Source organism: Alligator mississippiensis, chromosome 6, assembly GCF_030867095.1.
Source record: "Alligator mississippiensis isolate rAllMis1 chromosome 6, rAllMis1, whole genome shotgun sequence".
NCBI lineage: Eukaryota > Metazoa > Chordata > Crocodylia > Alligatoridae > Alligator > Alligator mississippiensis.
This window is the reverse complement of record NC_081829.1, coordinates 60,118,499-60,141,281: the sequence shown is the minus strand read 5'-3', so window position 1 is coordinate 60,141,281 and position 22,783 is coordinate 60,118,499. Positions and strand designations below refer to the sequence as shown.

The window sequence follows — 22,783 nt, the reverse complement described above, 5'->3', positions numbered from 1 at the left end:
TTGCAGTTTCTGAGAATTAAGTAGGTCCCTGGACTAAAGCCTTTAGTACTGCTATGCTTGTTTACTGTTCAAGAAAAATGTTGGTAATCGGAAAGATTCAGAGGAGAATTAAGGACTGGAAAACAGGTTTTTAGTGTACATCATCCAAGGAGCTCCAACCAGGCAGGGAGAAACCAACCCCTGATTTAGGTTTCCAAACATTTAGAGGGCAATTTACAGTGTAGAAGTACCTCCATGGGAAACAGAAACTTAAAGAATTCTTTAGCAGTTTAAACTATAGCAAGATCTACTTGATTTAAATTAAGCTAGGTTCAGACAAAAAATAAGTCGTGGATTGCAAAGGAAGAGTGATTTAGTATTGGAACAACACCCTGAGTTGATTTTCTCTGGAACACTTTTAAACAAGACTGGATGCCTTGTTTGTGGGCTGGAAAAGAGGTGAATGTCCACTGGCCTTCAGGATCGAGTAAACCCACAAACTGGCTCTGCACACCAGGGCCAGCACATAGGACTACTTTGGTGTGCACCCCTTGTGCAGCAGGCGCCCTAGAGCAGCCCTGTGGACTGTGTGTGGCGTGTGCTGGTTGCAGTCTGGGGCCTGGACATACACAGCACAGGGTGTGTGGTACATGAAGTGCTTGTACTTGGAACAGCCTTGCGCACTGGCTCTGGGGTGGGGTGCTGGTCTGTGGGCCTGGACGGGCCTTAGAGCCACCATTCAGGGCTGGTTTGCAGGGTGTAGTGTGTACTCGGGGTTGAACTTGTATAGCATGCACACGTGCTGTAGACCAGGGCTGGGCCGAGTGGCGGATCGACACTCCCTTTCCGAGCATCCGCAGCCCACGTTGCTAGGGCCGGTTTCCACGGAGACCAGCGGCGGCCGGGCGTGCGGCGGGACAGGTTGCCGCTACGGGCCGGGATCTTGCGGCGGTGGCCGCGCGGGCCGGAGCCGGGCAGAGCTGCAGTTTGTTGCCGGCGTGCCCCAGCTCCGCACCGCGCGGTCACCGCGGCAAGATCCCGGCCCAGAGCAGCTCCCCTGGCGCCGGGCTCCGTGGAAACTCTGCCGGGCGGCGGGTCCAACGTTATTAGGCCCAGCCGCCCTCCTGCGGCCGCCACGTCTCGCGGGACCGGGCCGGCTCCTTTTACGGCAGTTCCTGCCTCGGCGGTAAAGCGGCGCGGGTCATAGGGAGCCTGCGCGCGCGCGCCAAACTCAAGGCCGGGAGTGCCGCCCAGAGGGAGCCGCGGCCGGGCCATGGGGCTGCTGGAGCAGTGCGAGGCGGCCTTCGGCTCCGCCGACCTGTACTGTGTGCTCGGTGTGCGGCGCCACGCCTCGGCCGACGAGATCTGCCGCGGCTACCGCAAGGCGTCGCTGCGCGTCCACCCCGACCGTGTCGCCGCCGAGCGCCGCGATGAGGCCACGCGGCACTTCCAGGTGCTTGGGCGGGGTCGGGTCGGGCTGGGCTGGGCCGCGCCGGGCTGCGGGGCTCGGCGGTAACGTTGTCCCGCCGTAGGTGCTGGGCCGGGCTTACGCGGTGTTGAGCGACCCCGAGCAGCGCGCCGTGTACGACGAGCAGGGCCTGGTGGACGAGGAGTCGGACGTGCGGAGCCAGGACCGCGACTGGGCCGAGTACTGGAGGCTGCTCTTCAAGAAGGTGGGTGTTGTGTCCCCTGCCGGATCTTCTCTCGCGCCTCTTGCTTGCACCTGGGTGTTTGTGGCCCTGGCGGTATCTCACCGCCCCTGGAGGGACCTTGTAGCTGCCAGGTTGGGGGGAGCCAGCCAAGGACTGTCTTTGCAGGAGCAGTGCTAGCAACCGACAGCCCGTGCACCGGATTCCACCTGTGGACGTGTGGTGTCAGTGGCACCTGGTGCAGGCGCTCTCCCCAGGTTGCCTTACCCAGCTGTATTAATTATGCAGCCACCTTCTAATGCCTCGCCTCTGACAGACCAAACACACGCAAGGACCTGGGTGTTCTGGCACGGCTTTGTACCCAAGTCCCAAATGTAAATCCTACAGCCCTTGCTCAGGTCTTTCCCCATCTTGGAGGCACCTTCAAGTCCAGTGGTCACCAGTGGTCCCTGGACTTGAAGTAGATCTTAGAGCCTCTTGCGGTAGATCTGAGGCTGGGGTGGGGGGCGTGCACATGCACGCCCGAGCCCAGCAGGTCAGTCCATGGGGGAGAGAAAGGGTGGGGGCTAGATCAAGGTCCCTGCGGTGAGGGACAGTGCCACAGAAGCAGGGGTAAATTGAGTGTGGGGGACTTACCTGCTGGGGAGTTGTGCCCCCAAATAACTTTTTCTGCCACTGCCTTGATCTGTCCGTCCCCACCTTTCTCTCCCCACAGACTTACCTGCTTGCGGGGGGAGATGGCACACAGTAGATCTTGGGTTGCTTTTAAATGCCAAAGGTGATCTGTTTAAAAAGGTTGGAGACCGCTGCTCAAGTCCATCAGCACCTGGTTTGTTTTGTTTTTATTTTTGCCTCCATTTTCCTTGGGCATGTAAAGTTCTGAGTGGTGGCCCTCCCCCTGCTGCCAGGAAGATAATAGTAGCAGTGCAGGGTTCCAGTACCTGCCTCCCCACATCTGAGCTGGGCTGAGTCATTTTTGTCCTGCAGTTGGAAAAAGTTGTCTACTCCTGGTCCAGGGACATCCATGAGATACAGGGGGACAGAGCAGGACAAAGCTGAAGAGACTTGACAGTTGATACTGAGACTGAACCACTTGGTGGTTCTGCCAAGGCTCCTTACTCTGTCGTAAACCAAATGTCAGCAGTGCTCCCTCTTTTTAGGGTGACTTAGTAGCAGGGTTGTAGAGCCCAAACACTTGTCTAACCTTTCTTCCAAGTATATGGTCGGTCCAATAAACAAGGTCTGTCTGGTAATATCTTTTATCACAATTTGGGACAGTCTCTGGTGCTACAAGGCTGACAAAGGAAGAGGAAACAAAGTATCTTTCTTTGAGGTCCTTGTTCATACCACTATATTTCATCAAATAGAAGCTGGTCTTGAATTGAAGATGGGCAAATTTTCTGACTCTTGGTTTAAAGAAAAGCCCCTCTTCCCCCTCTACCTCCCTCCCCACACACACACATCCCAAATAAAGAGCTGTTTGCAAGTCTGTAGCCTGCATGGTATATACAAGAGGTTTTTACTTTGCCTCAGATTGAAGATGCAAGTCCTCTCTAAAAGAAATCTTGGCTTTAAAAAGTACATTTTGTACTTGAAGGAATACAAGGGATATTTTAGTGTGGTTTAACCACAGAGGACATCAATAACCAGACCGATAGTTCAGTTTCTTCAGAACTTGTTTTAAAAGATAGTGATGGGTTTGTGCGTGCACAGTACAATCTTGAATCTTAGCTAGTAGAGAAGATCATGGGAGGGATGCTGGGCTGCAGTGTATGGGGCCTTTTTATTCTTTATTTTCTTGCAAACTTGCCTTCTGCAAGTCTTATAATTAATGAAATTGTGCATGCTTAATTTTTTTTAATTCAGATCACCATAAAGGATATTCAGGATTTTGAGAAGAAGTACAAAGGTTCAGAAGAAGAGCTGGCTGACATTAAATCAGCATATAAAGATTTCAAAGGAGACATGGACAAGCTTATGGAATCTGTGCTGTGTGTGGATTATACAGATGAGCCCAGGATAAGGAAGATTATACAGCAGGCCATTGACTCGGGAGAGGTTCCATCCTATAAAGCCTTCATTAAAGAAGCTAAGCAGAAAATGAACGCAAGGAAAAGGAGGGTATGTTAAAATGTATACCAGGGCCCCAAGAGAAGATAAATGCCATTTGGTATTGAATGCCAAATATAAATATTTAAAAATGCATTTCACTTAAATCCATGTAGACTCTCTGTACTTCTTAATTTCTCCTCCTGATAGAATTGCGATACTCCTGTCTGTCAACTAGATGTTAAAATTTGGCCAGTCTCGGAACTCTCTGCATTCTTTTTCCTCGGAAGTAACTTAATTCTGCAAACATCACGTTCTAAAATTATAATCATTTTTTGAAAAGTTTCTATGCAATCATAGGCATTGTTCGCATTTTACTTTCTACTTGCATTTTTTTCTGTATGAATACGGTTTCCCTTCTGTTAACAATTTAGCAAAAGTTTCAGTATAATTGAACTTAATTTAGAAGGGTATCTCAGATCACGAGAACAAAATATTATTTTACCTTAAGGTATCCCACCATGGTATTCACTTCTTATACCATCAGTTTTATGGTACCACTTCTTGTACCATCAAGTTTGACTCTCATTTAAACAGTAGAAGCTATTTAAATACATGTCTGACAGCAACAATTAATATATCTTCCCAGTGGTGAAATCATTAAGAGATAAGTGTTTGTATTTAAAATGAATTGCATTTCTTGTGGACATGCTACCTTGAGTAATAGTTTTCGGCTAGAGATTTTGTTTCTTTGCTGTTGTTTGCATGTAGACCACAAAAACTAAAAAGTCAGTGTCTGCTATAACAACATTTTGATCAAATGCAATACTAAGGACTCCTATCTAAGCAGTTAATTGCTATTTCAGGCTGAAGAAGAAGCTAAAGAAGCAGAGAAGTCCAGGGAAGAACTAGGTCTTGGTGAAGGAGAAGATGACTTGAAAGCACTTATTCAAGTAAGATTTTCAGAATATCTGGAAAGAGAATGTTTTTATCTCGATTACTGTTAACTAATTTTTGGGGATCAAAAGATATTTCATGTGCAGATATAATAATTCGATCCTCAAAACTACATATTCATCTACCTTAGTTCAGAATCTGATCCCCCTAGTGTTATAGTTCTGTGCATTCTTATTTATTCTTCAGAAAGTTCTAATCAACACAGCATAATGCAAAATCTTGTTGCATAAATTCTATTTTAAAATTACCTGGTTCATTGCAGTTATCACAAGTCATGCGTTTGGAACTATAAGACAAGTGGCTGACCTGCAGTGCATGTGCAGCCTCTGTGACGCATAGCAGATTGAGGAGTAGGCAGGGAGCAGAAGCAGCAGCAGAAGGGGTTGGAATTGCACTTGGGGAGGGCACAGGACTTGACTTGTGGCCTGTTTGCCATACAGGCTTGTTCCCATTGCCATTAGATATGGCACAGTGAAAGATGCATCGATGCATGTGCTGTCCCTGATGGAACTGGACAGCAATAGACTGAACATTAGGAAGAACTTCTTCACAGTTCGAGTGGCCAAGGTCTGGAACGCGCTCCCAAGGGAGGTGGTGCTCTCCCCTACCCTGGGGGTCTTCAAGAGGAGGTTGGATATGCATCTAGCTGGGGTCATCTAAACCCAGCACTCTTTCCTGCCTATGCAGGGGGTCGGACTCGATGATCTATTGAGGTCCCTTCCGACCCTAACATCTATGAATCAATACTCTTCAGTGGCGTCTGCTTGCTTGGAAAGATTCCACTGAGTAATGGTGGTTTCTACCTGTGCAGTAGAGTAAGAACATATGCGATCATCCTGTATTTGCTGTCTTGAGACAGCTAGGTGTACTGAAATGGTTTTCTCTATGCTAATGATTACTCCATTTTATATCTTTAGCTCATCCTTCCCAGTAGTGTCAAATGGGCATAATTGGGGCATGAATAAGAGCAAGAGAGGTGAGGCTCAGTCCTTAAGAATATTACAGAATATGCAGGATTGAAGGAAGCAACTAGAGTAACAGATGTTCTAGGTAATTTTATTGACTTCATGGCCCCTTCTGTGTGTACAGGTAAAAGCGCAATGGGTTCAAATGGGTGCAATGGGTGCACTTCACGCAATCATATATTACATCCCATTGCACCTTATTGCTGGTACAGGGGAAGCCCAATCTTCAACTCCTCCTACACTGGCAAGAGGCAAGCTCCCATGGCTGAGAGCCCCACACACCCCAGTTAAGAGGCTCCCAGCTGCAGGGGCAATCTCCCTGTCCTGGGAGTGCGGACCAACCCTGTAGCAGGGGAATTGCCCCTGCAGCAATCCTGTGGCCCTGGGGAGCTTGCTAGAAGGCATACTACAGGATTTGCAGCCCTGACTAGGTGAGGTGCACCCCTGTGGCTGGGAGCCTTGTCAACTGATGGGACTCTCAGCCACAGGGGAGACCCTGCTGCATGTGCAAATTAAACTACATTGGGTTAGAGTTTTTTGTAATGTGATAAGTACTTTGCATTTATAGCTGGTCTCAAGTCGATTCCGCCATTTACCAGGTAATTGCATGATACCTGTAACATGTAGAGGGGGCCTAAGTGATGATCAGACACCCTCAATGTTCTCATCTTACAGATTTAGTTAAATAACTGGATTCTTTAAAGGATGAAAATGTAGTAGGGGTGCACTGATAAAGATTTTTTTTTTTTTTTTGGCTGATATCAGTTATTGGATCCGCTTCAGCCAATATGATTGGTTAATCATCAGCTAATGATATTTAGTAATGGTGCAAGGTATTTTAAACTACTGACCTAAATAAACCTTTTTTTGTTAGCCTTACACATGCATACACACATGCCTCCTGCCTGCTGTGGCCCTTGAGGAAGGTAGTGACAACTTTATTCCCATACATGTGGCCCCCTTGCCCATGACTCCTGCCAGCAGCCCTGCTCCCCTTGCAGCATGTCCTGCCATCCCAGCTGGGTGGGGTGGACCCTCATGCAGACAGTGGCATCAGGTACATTTGGAGCCCCAGACCATGCCACTGCTGCAGTGCCGGCGAGCCCCTCACAGCCGAGCTCCTGCAGCCGCTGAGGAGAAGCTGCTTTTGCAAAGGTGCCCAGTGCCTGACGGAGCAAAATCTTTCTCACGCAGCACCTTACCTCACTTGTGTGCAGCCCAGTCTCCACGGCAGCCCTAGTGTCAGGCCCCTGCTGTGCACAGTGCTGCCATGGCAGCAGTAGCAGGAGCCAGTAACAGTCTCTTTGCTGAGCGTGGCACCCTGTGACCATTCCCTGGTACCCTCTCCCACTCCCGGTGCTCCCTGGGACCTGTAGTCTGCTATGGGTCAGACCAGCAGCAGGGCACGGAAACTGGGCTATCCTCACCAGGGTGTTCCGGGCACACTGCCCTAATTGGTTAGAATGATCAAAAAAAGCTGATAACCAATGTTATTTTCCTTTTATCACTGCCAATCCAATAGCCAACCAGTATATCAGTGCACCCTTAAAAAGTAGCTGTTGAAGATGCTTCCCCCAGCCTGGTGTATTTGACCAGGAGATTACTGGTCCATGATATGGATCTATCTTTGTCATCTCTAGACAGGATGTTTATACTGCATTTTATGTGGTCACTACATCTTAGCTTCCTTTACAGCTGAAGCTAGGAAAGCTGTTATTACTTGATTGTGTGGACTGCCTTCATATAAACACAGCACCCCGCTCCAGACTTTATTAATTTGCCTTCTGTTTTCCTAGTGGGATTTAAAGTGCTGACTCTTACCCAAAAGCCATGCCCAGATGAGTATGGACGTTTGCTTCCTCAGGGCCAAATAGCAGTGGCACACCTTGTGCTGCTGCTACTTCCCCCCAAGCAATGCCTGTGCCACATGCACTGGTGTGCAGCAGGTTACCTTGGGTGGGGTAGGGGAGGCTGGGACCAGCAACTGCTGGTCCCAGCTGCCTTACCTGGGGGCTGGGGCAGCTGGAGCATGGCTCCAGCAGGCCAGACTCTGGTTTTAGACAGTGCCTGCTGCTGCCCTGCTTCTTTTCTGTGTGGGGTTTTTTGCTCCTGGGATCTCACAGGGTCAAAAATAAACAAAACACCCCAGCACTGCAACGTAGCAGCACAGGAAATGCCTGAATGTGCACATACTGCATGGCCACACTTGTCTGGACATGGTCAAAGAGTCCAAGTTGGTCGGATTCTGAGGAGTGTTGAGCATCTTGAAGTCCATTTAGGGAATTACAGGGGCATAGTTCCTTCAAAAAGCTAAGTCAGAAGTGACTTCAAGCCACTTTCTGGAGGAATTGTCTGTGTTCCTGTATCGTGCTGCCATGGCTGAGGTTGGCGAAGATGCTGGAGTTAAAGCTCCTCTGATGTAAAAGGGAGCTGTTAAAGGGGGGCTCATGAGAACCTTTTAACTTTTATAATTCTCTGCTTGCTTCCTTGCCTTGATTTGAAATAACTGGAACATGTTGATCTTTCCCAAATACTGCAAGGCTTACCTGCTTGAAAAGGAATCTAGGGGATGCTGTGGAAGCTGGAATATTAGGTGTCAGATCATGACTTGTATTGTGCTTTCTGATTTAGACTCAGGGAGAAAGTACACTGTTTGGGCTATTTCATAAATGCTGGTAAGCCTTCTAAGATACCTAACTTTTTATAAGCAACTAAGAAACATCAGTTTCAATTATCTACTTGTAAAATGTTGTGCGTGTTGTCATTCTCCCCCCCCCCCGGTATCTTCTTGCTTTTTTTATTTTAGTTGCCTCTGCCTTCTTACATCTTCAAATTTAGTCTTATAAATTAAGCTATCCCTGGTTAAGAAGTTCCATAGATTTTTTTTTTTTTTTACAGTTTCTGTATTCCCTTCTGACTACATCCCAGCATCTTTATTTATTTTGTTTCTGTTAATACTTTTTGGTAACAGTGTTATCTTGTTTACTTTCATAGACTAGAAATCAGAATCGGAAAAAAGACATGGACAACTTTCTGGCTCAGCTAGAAGCAAAATATGGAAATAAATCTAAAAAAGGAGGAAAGAAAACGGTACTGAAGAAAGGGAAGAAATAAACAGTTTGAGTTCCCAGCCTCTTCTTTTGCCCGCATGAGAACATCTCAATCTCAGTAAATATCTGCAATCTTCCAGTTTATCAGTATATGGATGTATCAATCCTTGTAGATGGAAAGATATGGCAAAACGCATCCTGAAGCAAATGTAGATAAATTCCCTGGCAACTTTTAATGAAGGTTAAGTAGGTTCTTGATAGCTTAATATAAGAAAGTATTGTAATATTTGCTAATTGGGAGGTGTATGTCTGCTCGTATTTGAGTTGTGTAATACATCAAACCCTGCCAACTGTCACTGGTAAGAACAGTGGTTTTAAGACGGATCAGTTTATACTGAATCAGCATTTAAGGTGTCCAGCCATGTGAACCAACATGTGTTAGTAATTAATTAGTTTCTTGTCTAATCCTGTATTCTTTTTTATAGTCTCTGCACAGTTCTCAATAGGGCAAGTTACTTTCAAATATGTCTGTGTTTTTATAAATATATTTCTGAAACTAGCTTTAATAAAATAAATGATGGTTTTGCAAAAGTCTGCAGTACCCTTACTTCTCTAACCTGAAAATTGTTTTCATCATTCACTATCTAAAATAGAGAAACAATGTCTTGAACAGCTGACATTCAACTGGTTCAAATATAGTAGTAAAAACGGTATTACAGTATCTGACTACAACAGGGTCACTTGTCCCCTTAAGGAAGAGCAAATGCTGATCACTGGGAGCTTAAAAAAGCTAAGACAGAGCAGCAAACTGTCAGATAGTGGATTCAAGGCAGACAGTGGACTTAACCACTGGCTGCACAGAGTAGCTAGACTGCTGTGCAAAAGCCAGGGCCACAGGGAACCCCTCCGTGTATCTGGGAGAAGATGATATGGTTTTTGTTTGTTCGTTTTTATTTAAAGACTTTTATTAGTATGGTCTGGCTGAGGACCTAGCTAGTCAGGGAGCAAAAGCTGGCCTGAAGAAGCCTGGTGTGCACTGATGTCAAATCAACAATTAAAATGATGAAGACAAGAAGTCACTGCACTGGTATAGTTATGATTCCTTTGTCTGCAATCGGGTGTTTTTCAGAACCATTAATACCTGTCATGGTGTACTACAAAGTTAAAATCGGAATTAAAAAAGCTCAAGAGTTCATTATTCTTCAAAATAGAATATTTGTAAGATACAAGAATGTTCTCAAGCAAGTATATGGATGAAGCTAAGAAAATTCTAATATGTGAGAGTATGCCTGTGATAAGTTCATCAAGAAAAAACAATTTAAAGGCAGCAAAAATTCATATATTATGCAGCAATACAAATTTGAAGGGGTGTTCACTTAATTTCTGAATTGTAATTAAGATAAATCTGTGGGGGGAGGGGAGATGTGCTACGAGCCTTTGCTGCTGGAAAGTAAAGGATGTTGGAAATGCTTATAGGCTTCCAAGATTAGTTCTGAAATGTAATAGAGTTTTAACAAGTTTCAATTAAAATATATTGTAAAGATTAAGTTAAGTTTTCAGGAAGCTAGCAGTATTCTATGCTGTTACCTTAAATCCTTATTGTAATTTATAGCATTTTAGCAATTACCATCCTATAGCAGTTAATGCAAAATATTTCTCACCAAGGAAATCATTTAATAGATGTTGGTCAACCTTCTATACAAAATATAGGAATTGTATCTGTTTTGAAACTGATTTGCACTTCACTGGATTTTGTAATTTATCTTTTGGTGCCAGTCTACACCTGCAAGTTACTAGCTGCATTAACACCATCTAGGCTAAATTTCCAGGCTGCCTTTAAGTGTTAGTGGATTGTAACAAATCCTTGAGTAATGAGAAAAAATATTTTCGTCCCTAAAAAGAGGACATCTTAGTATGAACTGAATAAAACTGTCCTGACCAAGTTTTATTTTTGTTTCCATAAAGCATGTAACAGGTATAATAACCAAGATTATTTGTGCCTTTTGGCTATAAATGGATTTACAATTAGTTAACTACATGCAGAAAATTCATGCACCTACCAGAGCACTAACATAAACATAGTACATATATAAACATACTCGGCTAATTCTGAAGTGTTCTGGTATCCCATGTGTAATTAATATCAGAATTTGAGAGGCTTAATGAATGGAATCTTTAGGGATCTAGCAATTGCTGAGTTGTTGAAAGGTCCCAAAAAGTCTGATAAGAGCTTTTCCTCAATACCACTCATGCTTCATGGGACTTTGGGTTGGATACAGAGCACAGCCTTTTGGTTTCCTTGCAGATGAGTTCGTAGACTTCTAGGATAAAGGGCTAATTAGGATATTCACTTGGTCCAGCTTGTTTTTTTAGCTATACAATCTTTAACCATGAGTCTTCTATTATCTTCTATTCACACAAAAGGGAGAAAATAAGTGGAAGCCAAAACGCAAGGAAAAGCTTGAACTAGATGGAGAAATAGTTCCCTGTCCAGGCACCTGGACATCTTTCCCTTGACAGGAACTTCAACCTGTAAAAATAAGTTCTGTCCCATAGTGGCAGTTTTCTTGCAGGAGAGAACAGGAAAGTTATCTGACAAGATACTAGTTTTCTTAATTATACATGATAGTATCAAACTACAAACTCAGTGGGAACTGAGAAAAGGGTTTTGACTTTTTTTAATTGTGTATAAAAAGTGACTCAGTTTCTGTTTAACAAAGCAACTATCTTCACATGGTAGCAGAATAATTTGTTGTCCAAAAATATAGTAAAAGACTGACCTTGTCTCTATCTGTAGCCTGACACTTACCAGTACAAGTAAGTCCTGGAGCTAATCTCTACTTAAACATCATTATAAATTTAAAGTTACTTCAGTATGAAACTTGCATTTCATGTGTAAGATTCATTTAAACCATAGTGTTCACTACAACAGAATACATCCCAGTATGTTGATCTCTTATGGCTGTAAACTGTCTAGCAGTGAAAACTGCAAAGCTGAGCAAGTCCTGCATACTGAAACAGACACTACTTTGTTTAAAAAAACTAAGACAGACAGATGTATCCTCTGACATTACATCATAAATATTTCACTTTAAACAAAGAAGAGTTTCTTTTACTTTCAGTACTGCCTGAAATCATCTGGTGTAAAAGACTGCTTATGCCCCTTGAAAAGTTTCTCCTTTGTCATTGGTGGAGAGTTTTTAATGGATAATACAGAAAGGGAAGGTAATACACTACAGTTAAGCCTGCCACTTTAGAAGTATAACATTTTCTTTTTACCTTTGATTTACTTCCTTAATGTATAACTCAGCCTTTAGTACCTATCTCAGGACCAAATTTATCAAAATGACTTGAATAACAAAGTTGAACAGGGAGTAGTATGGTATATGCAATGGATATATTATTTTCTATTATATTTGATACAGCAACACTGTCAGGCATCTTACTTTGAGGATTTTTTAAAATCTGAATTACTGCTATAAAAATAATTATATTACTGGGAGAGTGCAATAGCTTTTACTTAAGTTAGTGGGTAGACAGCTGTTCCTGTAGTCCGTTGTAATAACTGGACCCAAAGGGCATGCCCAGATGGGTGTGGTTCTGCAGTATGTGGTGCCACAAACACGTTTGCAGTGCCACATATTGCACAGTCCAGTGTTTTCTGCGCTGCAAGGATGCACTGCCTGAATGTGTGCTGCGCTGGATTTTTTCCTACAGGTTTTTTTGACCCCTGGATATCATACCCCCCACAAAAGTGGTACAGCGCACACTTAGGCAGCGCATGCTGCTGAAAAGAAGGAGCTGGGCTGCCCAGAGCTGCGCTCCACTGCCAGCCAGGCTCCACGTGACAGAACTGCTGCAGCAGCAGCCCTGAGAAGCCCTCAGGTAAGGCTGCTGGGGCCATCCTCCCCTACTCTACCAAGGGCAACTTGCTGCGCACTAAAGTGCACGTGGCACAGGCATTTCCTGGGACAAGTTGCTGCAGCACAAGGTGCGCCGCTGCTAGTTGTCCCCAGGCAACCAAATGTGGATGTGCCCAAAGAGTCCCGAGGCAATAATTATTCAACAACAGTTTGGCAGAGTAGCTGGTAGCCTTTGAGAATACAAGCATTTGTATCCACTAACTTGGTCTGCTGGTGGAGAACTGAAAGTGTAGCTACACTCCTGTAGTCTTTGGCAGTTACTTTGCTTTTTTTTTTCTTTTAAATATTATACAAAATAAGACTCTTCATAAAGAAAGATGTTTTGTAAGTTCTTCTGTAAACAACTTTGACATTGCTGAGATTCAGCACTGATTCATGAAGTTCTGGATATGTTCACTGGAGATAGAAGAATCCTTCAGAGCACATCAAAGTCCCTGTCTGCTTCTTGTAATAGATCCACCTCGGCTATTAGTTCTCACAGAACCTTGTAGCTGCAAACCTAATAAAGATTAAGTAGAACTTTAACCACAGCTATTCCAGTTCCAGGTAGAATCAAAATAATGCACACATCTGCTTCTCTTAATGTTAGTGTACTAATTTAAAAAACTAAAGTTTGTTACCAGCAAGTTTTAGTTGTAATTTGAAAACACAAGAGGTTTTTATATGCAACACTGTAATGCACTACATCCTTTGAAAAACTTTCTAGCAGTGAAATAATAGTATGAACATTCTCTGTTGACAGTTTTGTTGTTGTTTCTTAGGACCTAAAGATGAAAGTTATGCTGTAATAAACCTCAGAGATAAATAAAGGGAAAAAAATTATAGGTAGGGCCATACCTAACTTGCAGCAAGAGGAAACAATTTTTGTGATCTGCTTGCAGCGCACGGAGCCAATTTTGTGGGCATTTCATGTCCGCCCTGCTCTTCAATGCTGACTGGTGCAGAGGTCCCCACAGGGAGGAGGGATGGCTGCCATTTTGACTGCTGGCTGCCCTTCGTGCAGCCCTGCTCTCAGCACTGATTGGCAGAGGTATGAGGTGGCAGCCACAGTCTTGGTCGCTGCCCTTCATACCACCCCACTAGCTGGCACCTTCCCCTCCTGTAACGAGGACTGTTGGCTCCCACACCCAGCATTATTTTTTTTCCCCGGTTGATTTCCATACTTGTGGCCAATGTCATTTTTTTTAAGAGATTGCTGTGTTTCACGGTTTCTGCAAAAATCACAAAGCCACAATTCAAGTAGGTCTGTAATTAAAGGTCTTGGACATCCTGAGAATTGGTCTTTGGTGGGGAGACTGTTAGTGTAAAGCAGGGATGGGCAAAATACTGCCAGCGGGCTTCATCCAGCCTGCCAAGCCATTCTATCCATCCCGTGAGGCCCCTAAAAAAATTTAGAAAATGTATATTTATCTGCTCCTGGCTGCCTGTCAAAGATGACAGGAGCCAGGGGCAGTAGGACCCAGGGGAAGCTGGCAGGACTCAGTAGGAAAGCTAGCCTGGCCCTGCCCTACCCCCCAACCCCCCCACCAGAAGTCTTTGCCTACTGCAGCTTGCACTGCTTTCCTGCCCACCGCCGGCCACTTCAGCACCATGTGGCCCCTGGCTGCATCATTGGACCACCAGAGCATGGGGCCCGCACTGGCACCCCTGGAGCCAGGAGTGTGAGATTGTGTATGTCCATCTGTGCAATGAAGGAGGGGGCGAGAGAGAGCAATGAGGGAGGGAGAAACTGCGTGCATGTGTGCAATGAGGAAGGGGGAGAGAGAGAGAGTCCCACATGCACACTCCACCATACACACGTTCCCCCCCCCCTCGCAATGCCATACACACAGCCCTCTGCACTCACACCCCCTCACAGACCCCAGCAATCTTTCCCCCACAAACCCCATATCCACCCATACCCCACAAATCCACACCCACCCACCCACATGCTCCCACACCTACCCCCCACAGGCACACCCACAGCCCCCCACAAACCTATACCCACCCCCCATGCCTCCCACAATATACAAGAGTAAGACTTTATTTTAAGCTTTGTGCAGTCCCCTCTATGTACATTGCACAAACGCATGTAAACCAGGACAAAAATATTTTTTTAAAATCGAATGAATGTTGTAGATGTTTGCTTTTTAGAATATAAGTTGGTATTTTTCTGGTTCTGAGATGGCAAAACCCCTAGCTGAAAAGAGTATTTCCAGGGGCAAGGGGAAGGACTTCTGGTGACAAAGGTCAGGGGTGAGGGGACTGGACTTCCAGTCACAAGATGGTGACCAGGGGGTGGGGCACCTGTCAAGGGGTGGGCAGGACTACTCATGCAGTTCTCGACAGCTTGCCAAAATTTGGTTAGTGGCCCTCAGCCCGAAATAATTATCTGCCCCGGTGTAAAGTAAGCATATGAGAATAGCTTGGTTTTAAAAGCAATGTATTATCAGCATTTCTAAAATAATAGGGCAGCTTAGGACAAAGAATGACTTAATTGTATATAATCAATCCCCTTTTCAACTATGAAGATCTTTCAGTTCCCTCCCCCCACAAAAAAAAATTGCCTGTCAAATGATCCCTGTGGTTTCACTAAAAATGAACTGATGCTATGCATGTACCTGGGCCTGCTGATCCTCTGGTGGTCCGGAGTTGATTAGTATAATCAATAATAGTGCAAGAACGTTGGTATTGCAGATCTGGCTGCAGGATAAAATATATTTGTTATTATTAATTATATATTATCCATTTGCATAACAGGTTTTTAACAGATCGCTTAGTCACAAACACACCAAAAATTCAATTAAAAACAATTTTTTTTTCCTGGTGCTGGAGAACACTAGGTTCACAACTTATGCTGAAGAGGTCAAGGAGGAAAAAGAATTTATACTTTGGAATAAATCAGCATCTTTAAATGGGAGAGAAGACACTGCCTATTCCTAGTCTACCCCTACCTACATTAGTTAGAAGCCTCACAAGCCATTATCATCAGTCTTAGAATTTCTGAAGGTAGAGACATTTCAAAACAAACTTAGGAAGGTGTTTTCACAGCTAGTCATTCATCAAAGCTCAAACCATAACTGGAAACTAGACATTACCTCTGATGCATAATTCAAAACTAGTGAAAGTTGTATTTTCATATATATATAAAAGATGGGACAAGAAGCCAAACAGACCATCTCCCAGAAAATGAAAAAGCTATATAAAGCTGCATCAAATAACAAAACTGATCTGAAACTATTAAAAAAAAAAGTGTAGTGGCTCAAGAAAATTCTGAGAATTATCCTACAGCTATTCAGAAGGTTAAGTAGATGGCCCAAGAAGTCTAAGTCTAAAACAGTGTAAACCACTTTTTCTCCTCCAAACATAAGGTTCATGAAAAGTGCCTGATTGACAGTTCTGGAGATAGAAATTTTATGTATAGGTCAAAATGTACCTATATATAAGTTCTGAACGAACACAAGCAGGGACAGTACCACTTTCTCTGTAAATGTGTACCACAAACCTGCTGTGGAAGAAATATTTCTAGGAGGAGAGTACAGTTTCTCTAGCTGAATACACTTGCAACTGGAAACCAGCATGGGAACTCTCATGGTGAGGACACCTAACCTGTAAGAAACTCAGCTGAGTCCAGATTCTCATTTCACAGGAGCCATTTTTTTTCTACCAAGCTGGGAAGATCTGAATTGATAATGCAAGGGCTACAGACTCTTTTGCTGTCACCATTCACTTGGGCCATCCAGTTCTCTTTTAACTGTTTATCAGTGCTAACTGTCAAAGCAAAAATCTACCAAACAATCTTTCTGTATATGGACACCATTTGGTTACATTTGCCACTTTACCCAAAATGCATGTGTTGTGTTGGGCCTTGAGAAATTATCAGGTAAGAAAAGTCTCTCTTGTGGCTGCTGATGGTTAACTTCATTTGCTACTGCGCTATGAGCACGACTGGAAGTCCCTCGGGATTTCTGCAAAGTAAAAGAAAATTAACAGTCAGATTAGTTATTACAGCTGGATAGTGAAAAGGAAAATAAGAGTCTAATTGAAAGGAAATGGAGCCTAATCATCTGTGAGCTATTTAACAGAAAATAGAAAATAGTTGTACTGTCACTGGATCCTAAAGGACTCAACTCTGACCCAGTGCAGGTCAAAATTCATAGAGTTTATTTTTAGTATTGCAGTATTTCATTATCTTGATTATAATAATAATTATGCTGAATGTTTTTAGAAAACTTCAACAAGATAAATCTGGCAAACTATAACAATATAAAATCAGAAACAAAATCCAAGAAAGGATTCTTGGGCTTGCCAAGTAAGACAAAAATCAACATTTTGTGCTACCTTGTTTCCAAAGAATAAAATAAAACATTTTCATCTGACATGCAAATTGGGACATTACCATTTGCTTTTGGGATCCCATGGTGCTCAGGTGCTCCACCACATCAGTAGTACTAATAGGTGGCAGGACATTATTTCGGCTCAGTGGCACAGAGGAGGGTGATGACAGCTTGTCATATGCAGTAGGACTAGAACCGACCAGTAGAAACAAAAAATATATATTAATGCCAGAGATTATAAAACTGATATGAGCTGAAGCAAATTATAAAATTATAAAATTTATGATAACATATACTGAATTGTAATGTGAGATGCCAGGCTATACTGGGTACAGGAGACTTAGGCATAAAGGAGGAGATCGACAGTGGACTAAACTGGAAAAAAATACTTTTATAAAACTTAGCTAGTAGTCCGTGTTGCCTTGTTAGGGGTCTTAACATTGCTTTTTGTGCATGTTGTAAATGTGTCCATCTAGAACCCTCCAGAGACTCTAGGATAGTATGATCTGGTCAATACATCACAAGTAATATCAATAACCAAACAAAGTCTCAAGTTTCCACAATCCTAAACAAGGTCATGGGAAAAGTAATAGTAGCCCAGCTCCAACAGCCCTAACTGGATATTAGGAAAAACTCTCACTAGGAGGGTGGTGAAGCACTGGAACAGGTTACCTAGAGAGGTGGAGGAATCTCCATCCTTGGTTTTTAAGGCCTGGCTTGACAAAGACCTGGCTGGAATGATCTAGTTGGGAATGGTCCTGCTTTGTGCAGGGGGTTGGACTCATTAGATGACCTCCTGAGGTCCCTTCCAACCCTAATTTTCTCTGTTTGTATGATAATTACCTCCTAACTGTACTTTAGAATCTTCCCAGACAGGTTTCAGACCTAGATATGATACTGAGATATTGGGGAATATCATACCTTGAAAAGTGGCAAAACATTCATTGTGCTGTATTTATTTATTTCCTTCAATGCAGACGACTGCAAAAATATTGCTATTCCCCCTATGCAGGAATCAAGAGTCAAGTACGAGGCTGTCATAGAACTGCGAAGAACAACTGTTTGTACTCACCAAAATCTCCCCACACCCCTTTCTACAGAATCCCTTCAATATTCAATCTGCAGAATCACTTCAATATCTATGTTCAATTACAAAGACAGAACATGACATGGTATAAGCTAGGCTCCAATTCCAGCAATATACTGGTGACGTACAGGTATGCATATTGTTTGCACCTTAAGCAGATGATGTCATCTAGCTACTTCAGTGTCTAGAAATAAGTAGCTAGATGGATGAAAAACTATTCAGATTCATTGCAAACAAGTAAATATATTGGCTATATATTGTATATAACCCACTGTCCATCGAAATAGTTGATATTTCTGTCCACTGATTGTCTGGGAAGTATGCAATTTGCCAACCACTGTGCCCAAATAACCAAACTAGAGCAGGAGCCAGAAGCATCTTATAGATCTGTCTTTGTTACCTCAAGGATGAACTGCTACTTTATGCTCTCTGGCTGGGGCTGGAAATGGAAGATTTATAGAAGCTGCAACTGGTTCAGAATGCAGCAGCTCATCTAACCAGAGGTAGATAAAAGTACATTGCAAATACATACTGCTGAACTCCCTCCCTCTTTCACACCTAGAATCCTGGCATTCTTGGTAAAAGTTACCCTGCTACCAAACTTTCTGCTCAGAGCACATCAGGATGCTGTTATGTCTTCCTTCTTTTAGTTATATGCAAAACTGGCCTGTTTACACTGACCATTTCTGAATAGCAGCTCTGTCACTTTGCCCAGCAAGCCCCAGAAGGGGTGACAAACACCAAACTAATGATGCCAAACTATTGAAAAGTGTCTTGAGAGGGCCAAATTGGAGCTTAATGTTCCTTTTTTGGGGGACCTACATATTACAGCCTTTATTACAAAATATATATTTTTAAAAAACCTTACAGAGATGCTACTAAAATGTGTATTTTAGCAAAAGATTTTATTCCTCAGAGCTCAACTTCTCTTCCTGATTGAAATTATTATTTGTGATGTCATAATTTCAGTTTTAGAACTTCACAGAAAGAGCTGAAGAGTAGAATTAAAATGTTCTTTAGCTTGAGTTCAGTATTTCTCTAAAACATTTCTTGGGATCAGTAACACCTTCAACAAGACTGGGTGTAGCATTTCCTGCCCTCTTTTCAGTATAAATTATGATTAATTAACAACTATTGCAAAGAAGATACCCAAATCTAAGTTCTGACAAGAAAGCAAAAAGGGAAATACTTTAAACTATTCTGTTGTAACACACAGGGTATCCCAAAAGTCATGTACGCAAACTAGTCATCAGTAATACCAAGATATATTGATTGAGTGCTGATACTTGTTTCCTTAGAAAGCAAGAGGAATAACTTACAATGTACACTACTATAGATGTTTAAAATGTTCATCCCTGAAATACAGACACTTGTTATAGTAGCAAACAACTAAGCAAAACAAAAAAATATATCTTTTTGAGACACCCTATACATTTACTTGTAATGTGTAAGTCTACCTGCACTTTGTTAATAATTTGAGATCTTAAACAAAAATTCCATTAATTGTTCAGCTGCACTGCTGGTTCTTGCTAACCTGGCAAATGTGGCATCTTAATTAGGTCCAAAGTTTCACTGGCCAGCTGCATTTTTCCAGAATGCATTCTTCTTCAACACAGAAATCCCGCCCCCCCAAAACCCACACATTCAAAATCTGGTAAAAAGGCATAAAATACAGATACAACATTTGGCCTTAGAAATCTGCAGCTTCTTATCTGAAAGGTGTCTAAAAATCTCCCTATGGAAGAAATCTGTGATGACTTAAAAAGTTCAAAAAGTTTTTCCAACTAGAATATACTGATCAAAAATAGAATTCTAAGAACAAGTTATAAGAATTCTACTTTAAAAATGCTGCACTACAATTTATAGCTACCTTCTACATGAGCAGGCCATGCTTGTGAAACAAGCATTCGAGACATAATTACATACATATGGCTATGGAATGGTCAAGAGGGGAGGACATTCTGGAATGACATAGTAAAAGAATTTGAAAGTATAACCAACACATTAAAAAGCCTCTCCTAGGAGCCCACTGCATGCATTTAGTACATATGACAAGAATAAAAGGAGTGTTTTAAGAAATATAAAATTCAGGACAGTGAAGAGAAATATAATCAAAAACTGAATACAGAAAGATAATCTACAATGGGAACAACATTTGAAAACAAGAATTTACTGAAGACAGACTGGATCAATTTATGAATAAATAAAACTATTCTTAAAGGTGCTGCAAAGTTAAAAGAAAAGGTCACGTCACTGTCAGAAATACATACAAAACACTGCCAGTAGGCTGGCTCTGGGGGTTGTTCAACACAAAATGCTTTGATTCACCTTTGCAAACTGAAGATTTTTAGTGTTTGTGAACTTCAGTGACTCTTCCAAGTTTACTAGTAATGCTCTCAGAATATATCGTTTTGGTGCATCACAGGACTCAAAAACATCAGAGATCAATTAGAGATTTTTGGTATCCGTGGCTTCTCAGAACAAGGTATTTGTATATCCAGCACTTGATACTTACACTCCAGCAAAGGGTGTAATCTAGCTGCACTTCTAAATGCTGGCTGGAAAAGTATAAAAGCCTCATTTGGATGTAGCCAGATTATAGGAAAACATTACAATTCTGGACATAATCCAAAGCTCATAGGGGTCAAGAAGAGCCTTTCCATTAGCTTCACTCACATTTAGAGCAGGATCTCTAAGATCAGCATGTTCTCTACAATTTAGTCTGGGTCAGCTGTAGGAAGAGATACTTAAGTACAAGAAGGAGACCAGACATTATTTTAAGTCTGTCTTTAAAATAAGCTCTGAAGAAGGATCCCTGAACATCAAACACAACATGGTGTTCATCAACATCTATACTGATGGGGCATGGTATCGACAGGAACTGGCTGTCACTGGGGGAGTTCCTTGTGAAAATGTACAATCTGAGACAGATACTAATGAAATGAAGTCTGCTCTGCAGCCGTTAGACAGCATGGAGAAATGTAGTTACCCTTAAACAGAACTGCAAAATTGCTTACACCAGTGGTTCTCAAACCTTTTTAGATTCAAGACATCCCTTGACAAGCTTGAGGCTCTCAGAAAATGCCAGCTTTCACTTTTCACTTGTTTTTTGACTATGAAAAAATAGCAGAGCAATTCTTCTGTTGCAAAGAACTCGGACCACAACAGATCAAAATGGTTTTAACATCATGGATTCCTACTGAAATCTCTAGGTTTATCTTGGGTGAATTGTGTTTGCATATCAAACAGTGCCAACGTTGTGCGGCACCTCACAACACCCTAGAAAGGATCTCAAGACACCTCAGCATGCTGCTTCAGCAACACTAGCTCAGGCAGTTTATAAAAGCATGGGTTGTTGCACAGTAAAAATATTTGGTCAATTTTAACAAAATTAGTAATTTCAGCTCTCTCAGGGGACTATGCTTGAATTAGAAAGAAGTCATATGCTTTCTCTCCATTCACCCTTTTTTGTTCCATTTTTATACAGACTTGGTTTAAAAAACCTGATAATTTGAAGACAAGAAACTGTTTTTTAGACATACAATCGTGTTCCTTTGATGACATTGTCTATGGATCTTGGTGTTCCAGAGCGAGAATGGTTAGTGCTGATGGGATGCAGAGTGCGTGGTGGTGGGTTTCGCCTTCTAGTGGAATGAGCAGAATATGATAGAGATGATGTACTGAGCTCTAGAGGGTGATTTGGTCGACTTCTGGCTGAGAGAAGGGAACTGGAGCCTGGCCTCAGAAGTGGTTTGTCATCCAGATCTCTAACAGAATCATAGAACCAAAATGAAACATATATAAATGTGGTCATTATGACACACTACATCATATACAATAATAACATAATATATCAATGCAGCTGGTAAACCTTTTGTACCATTGAATAATAGGCCGCTGCCTATGCTACAAAGGGATAGGGTAAGAAAGAAACTGGACTTTATTCTTAATAATCCTGAAATGTTCAGACTAAAGATACTAGAAATATAAGCATCATTGTTATTATTCACAGGCTACATACAGAAACAACACAGACAGCGGTAGTTTCTCACCCTCCTGGCCTGTGTTAGTTCAGACTTAAAAGATCCATCTCCAGGGATGAGAGACAATTTAGTTTCCACATTCAGGCTCATTCATACCTTGATATCTCTGATGAATGACAGTGAGGATGCCAGTTAGTGTCAGCTGTGATGTAGACACCAGCTCTCAAAGTGACAAACCAATTGTAATAATAAACAAAAAGTTCTTAACACCTTGGGGTTAGGTAGCTAAGGTAGGTAGGCTGGTGGAGAGAGAGACACCACTAATTGTTTCCTCTGTAGACCAAGTTAAAACCAAGTGTAGATCAGAAATGGATGTTTAGTGCTCTCATTTCATCTACTGCACATCACAAATCTACCACATAATTTGCACTGTTTGGCAAGACAGGCCATTCTTAGAGAGAGATACAAGAAATGAAAGACGCTTGCTAGTGGTACAGTGGTAGAACTGCAAGAAGAGAAGAAAATGCTATAGCATAGTCCCTCCCCACAAAGTTCTCTTTCTAGCCAAACTGTTTTTATGTGAACATACAATCACAACGTTAAAAATACCATCAATACTTCATCTTTTTTTCTTCTCCTAAGAAATTATAGTAAATTAAACGGACCTGGGTACTGATTGAGCAATGTACTTAAGCAAATGCCTAAGTTAAGCACATGATCAACTTCAATGAATTTTCACATCACCTTACACACTTATGCACATGCTTAAACAGCTTTCTGAATCAGCATTCCAAAGTGCAGAAGACCTCCACTATTTTTCTTCTT

The 22,783-nt window shown here is 42.4% G+C and overlaps 2 protein-coding genes across 2 annotated transcripts in view; one reads left to right on the top strand and one right to left on the bottom strand.

Annotated features, from left to right (window-relative positions):
- Positions 1-1,228: 1,228 nt before the first annotated feature.
- On the top strand, positions 1,229-9,240 carry DNAJC9 (DnaJ heat shock protein family (Hsp40) member C9). Its single transcript, NM_001287276.1, has 5 exons — positions 1,229-1,432; positions 1,512-1,652; positions 3,495-3,749; positions 4,544-4,630; positions 8,594-9,240. The coding sequence occupies exons 1-5, from the start codon at positions 1,253-1,255 to the stop codon at positions 8,711-8,713; spliced, it is 783 nt and encodes a 260-aa protein (NP_001274205.1). The 5' UTR covers positions 1,229-1,252; the 3' UTR covers positions 8,714-9,240.
- Positions 9,241-10,569: 1,329 nt separating this feature from the next.
- Positions 10,570-22,783, bottom strand: part of FAM149B1 (family with sequence similarity 149 member B1) — a 32,705-nt gene continuing 20,491 nt past the window's right edge. Inside the window, exons 10-14 of the mRNA XM_014609356.3 lie at positions 21,518-21,742; positions 16,951-17,077; positions 16,394-16,519; positions 15,173-15,254; positions 10,570-13,071 (exon numbers count right to left, since the gene is read on the bottom strand). Of these exons, the coding sequence (XP_014464842.1) occupies positions 12,998-13,071; positions 15,173-15,254; positions 16,394-16,519; positions 16,951-17,077; positions 21,518-21,742 (634 nt within the window). The 3' untranslated portion in view covers positions 10,570-12,997. The remainder of the gene's footprint in view (positions 13,072-15,172; positions 15,255-16,393; positions 16,520-16,950; positions 17,078-21,517; positions 21,743-22,783) is intronic.

Coding starts and splice junctions, on each gene's coding strand:
- DNAJC9 (NM_001287276.1), top strand. CDS start 1,253: ATGGGGCTGCTGGAGCAGTGCGAGGCGGCCTTCGGCTCCGCCGACCTG. Junction 1,433..1,511: donor AGGCCACGCGGCACTTCCAG/GTGCTTGGGCGG, acceptor GTCCCGCCGTAG/GTGCTGGGCCGGGCTTACGC. Junction 3,750..4,543: donor TGAACGCAAGGAAAAGGAGG/GTATGTTAAAAT, acceptor TTGCTATTTCAG/GCTGAAGAAGAAGCTAAAGA.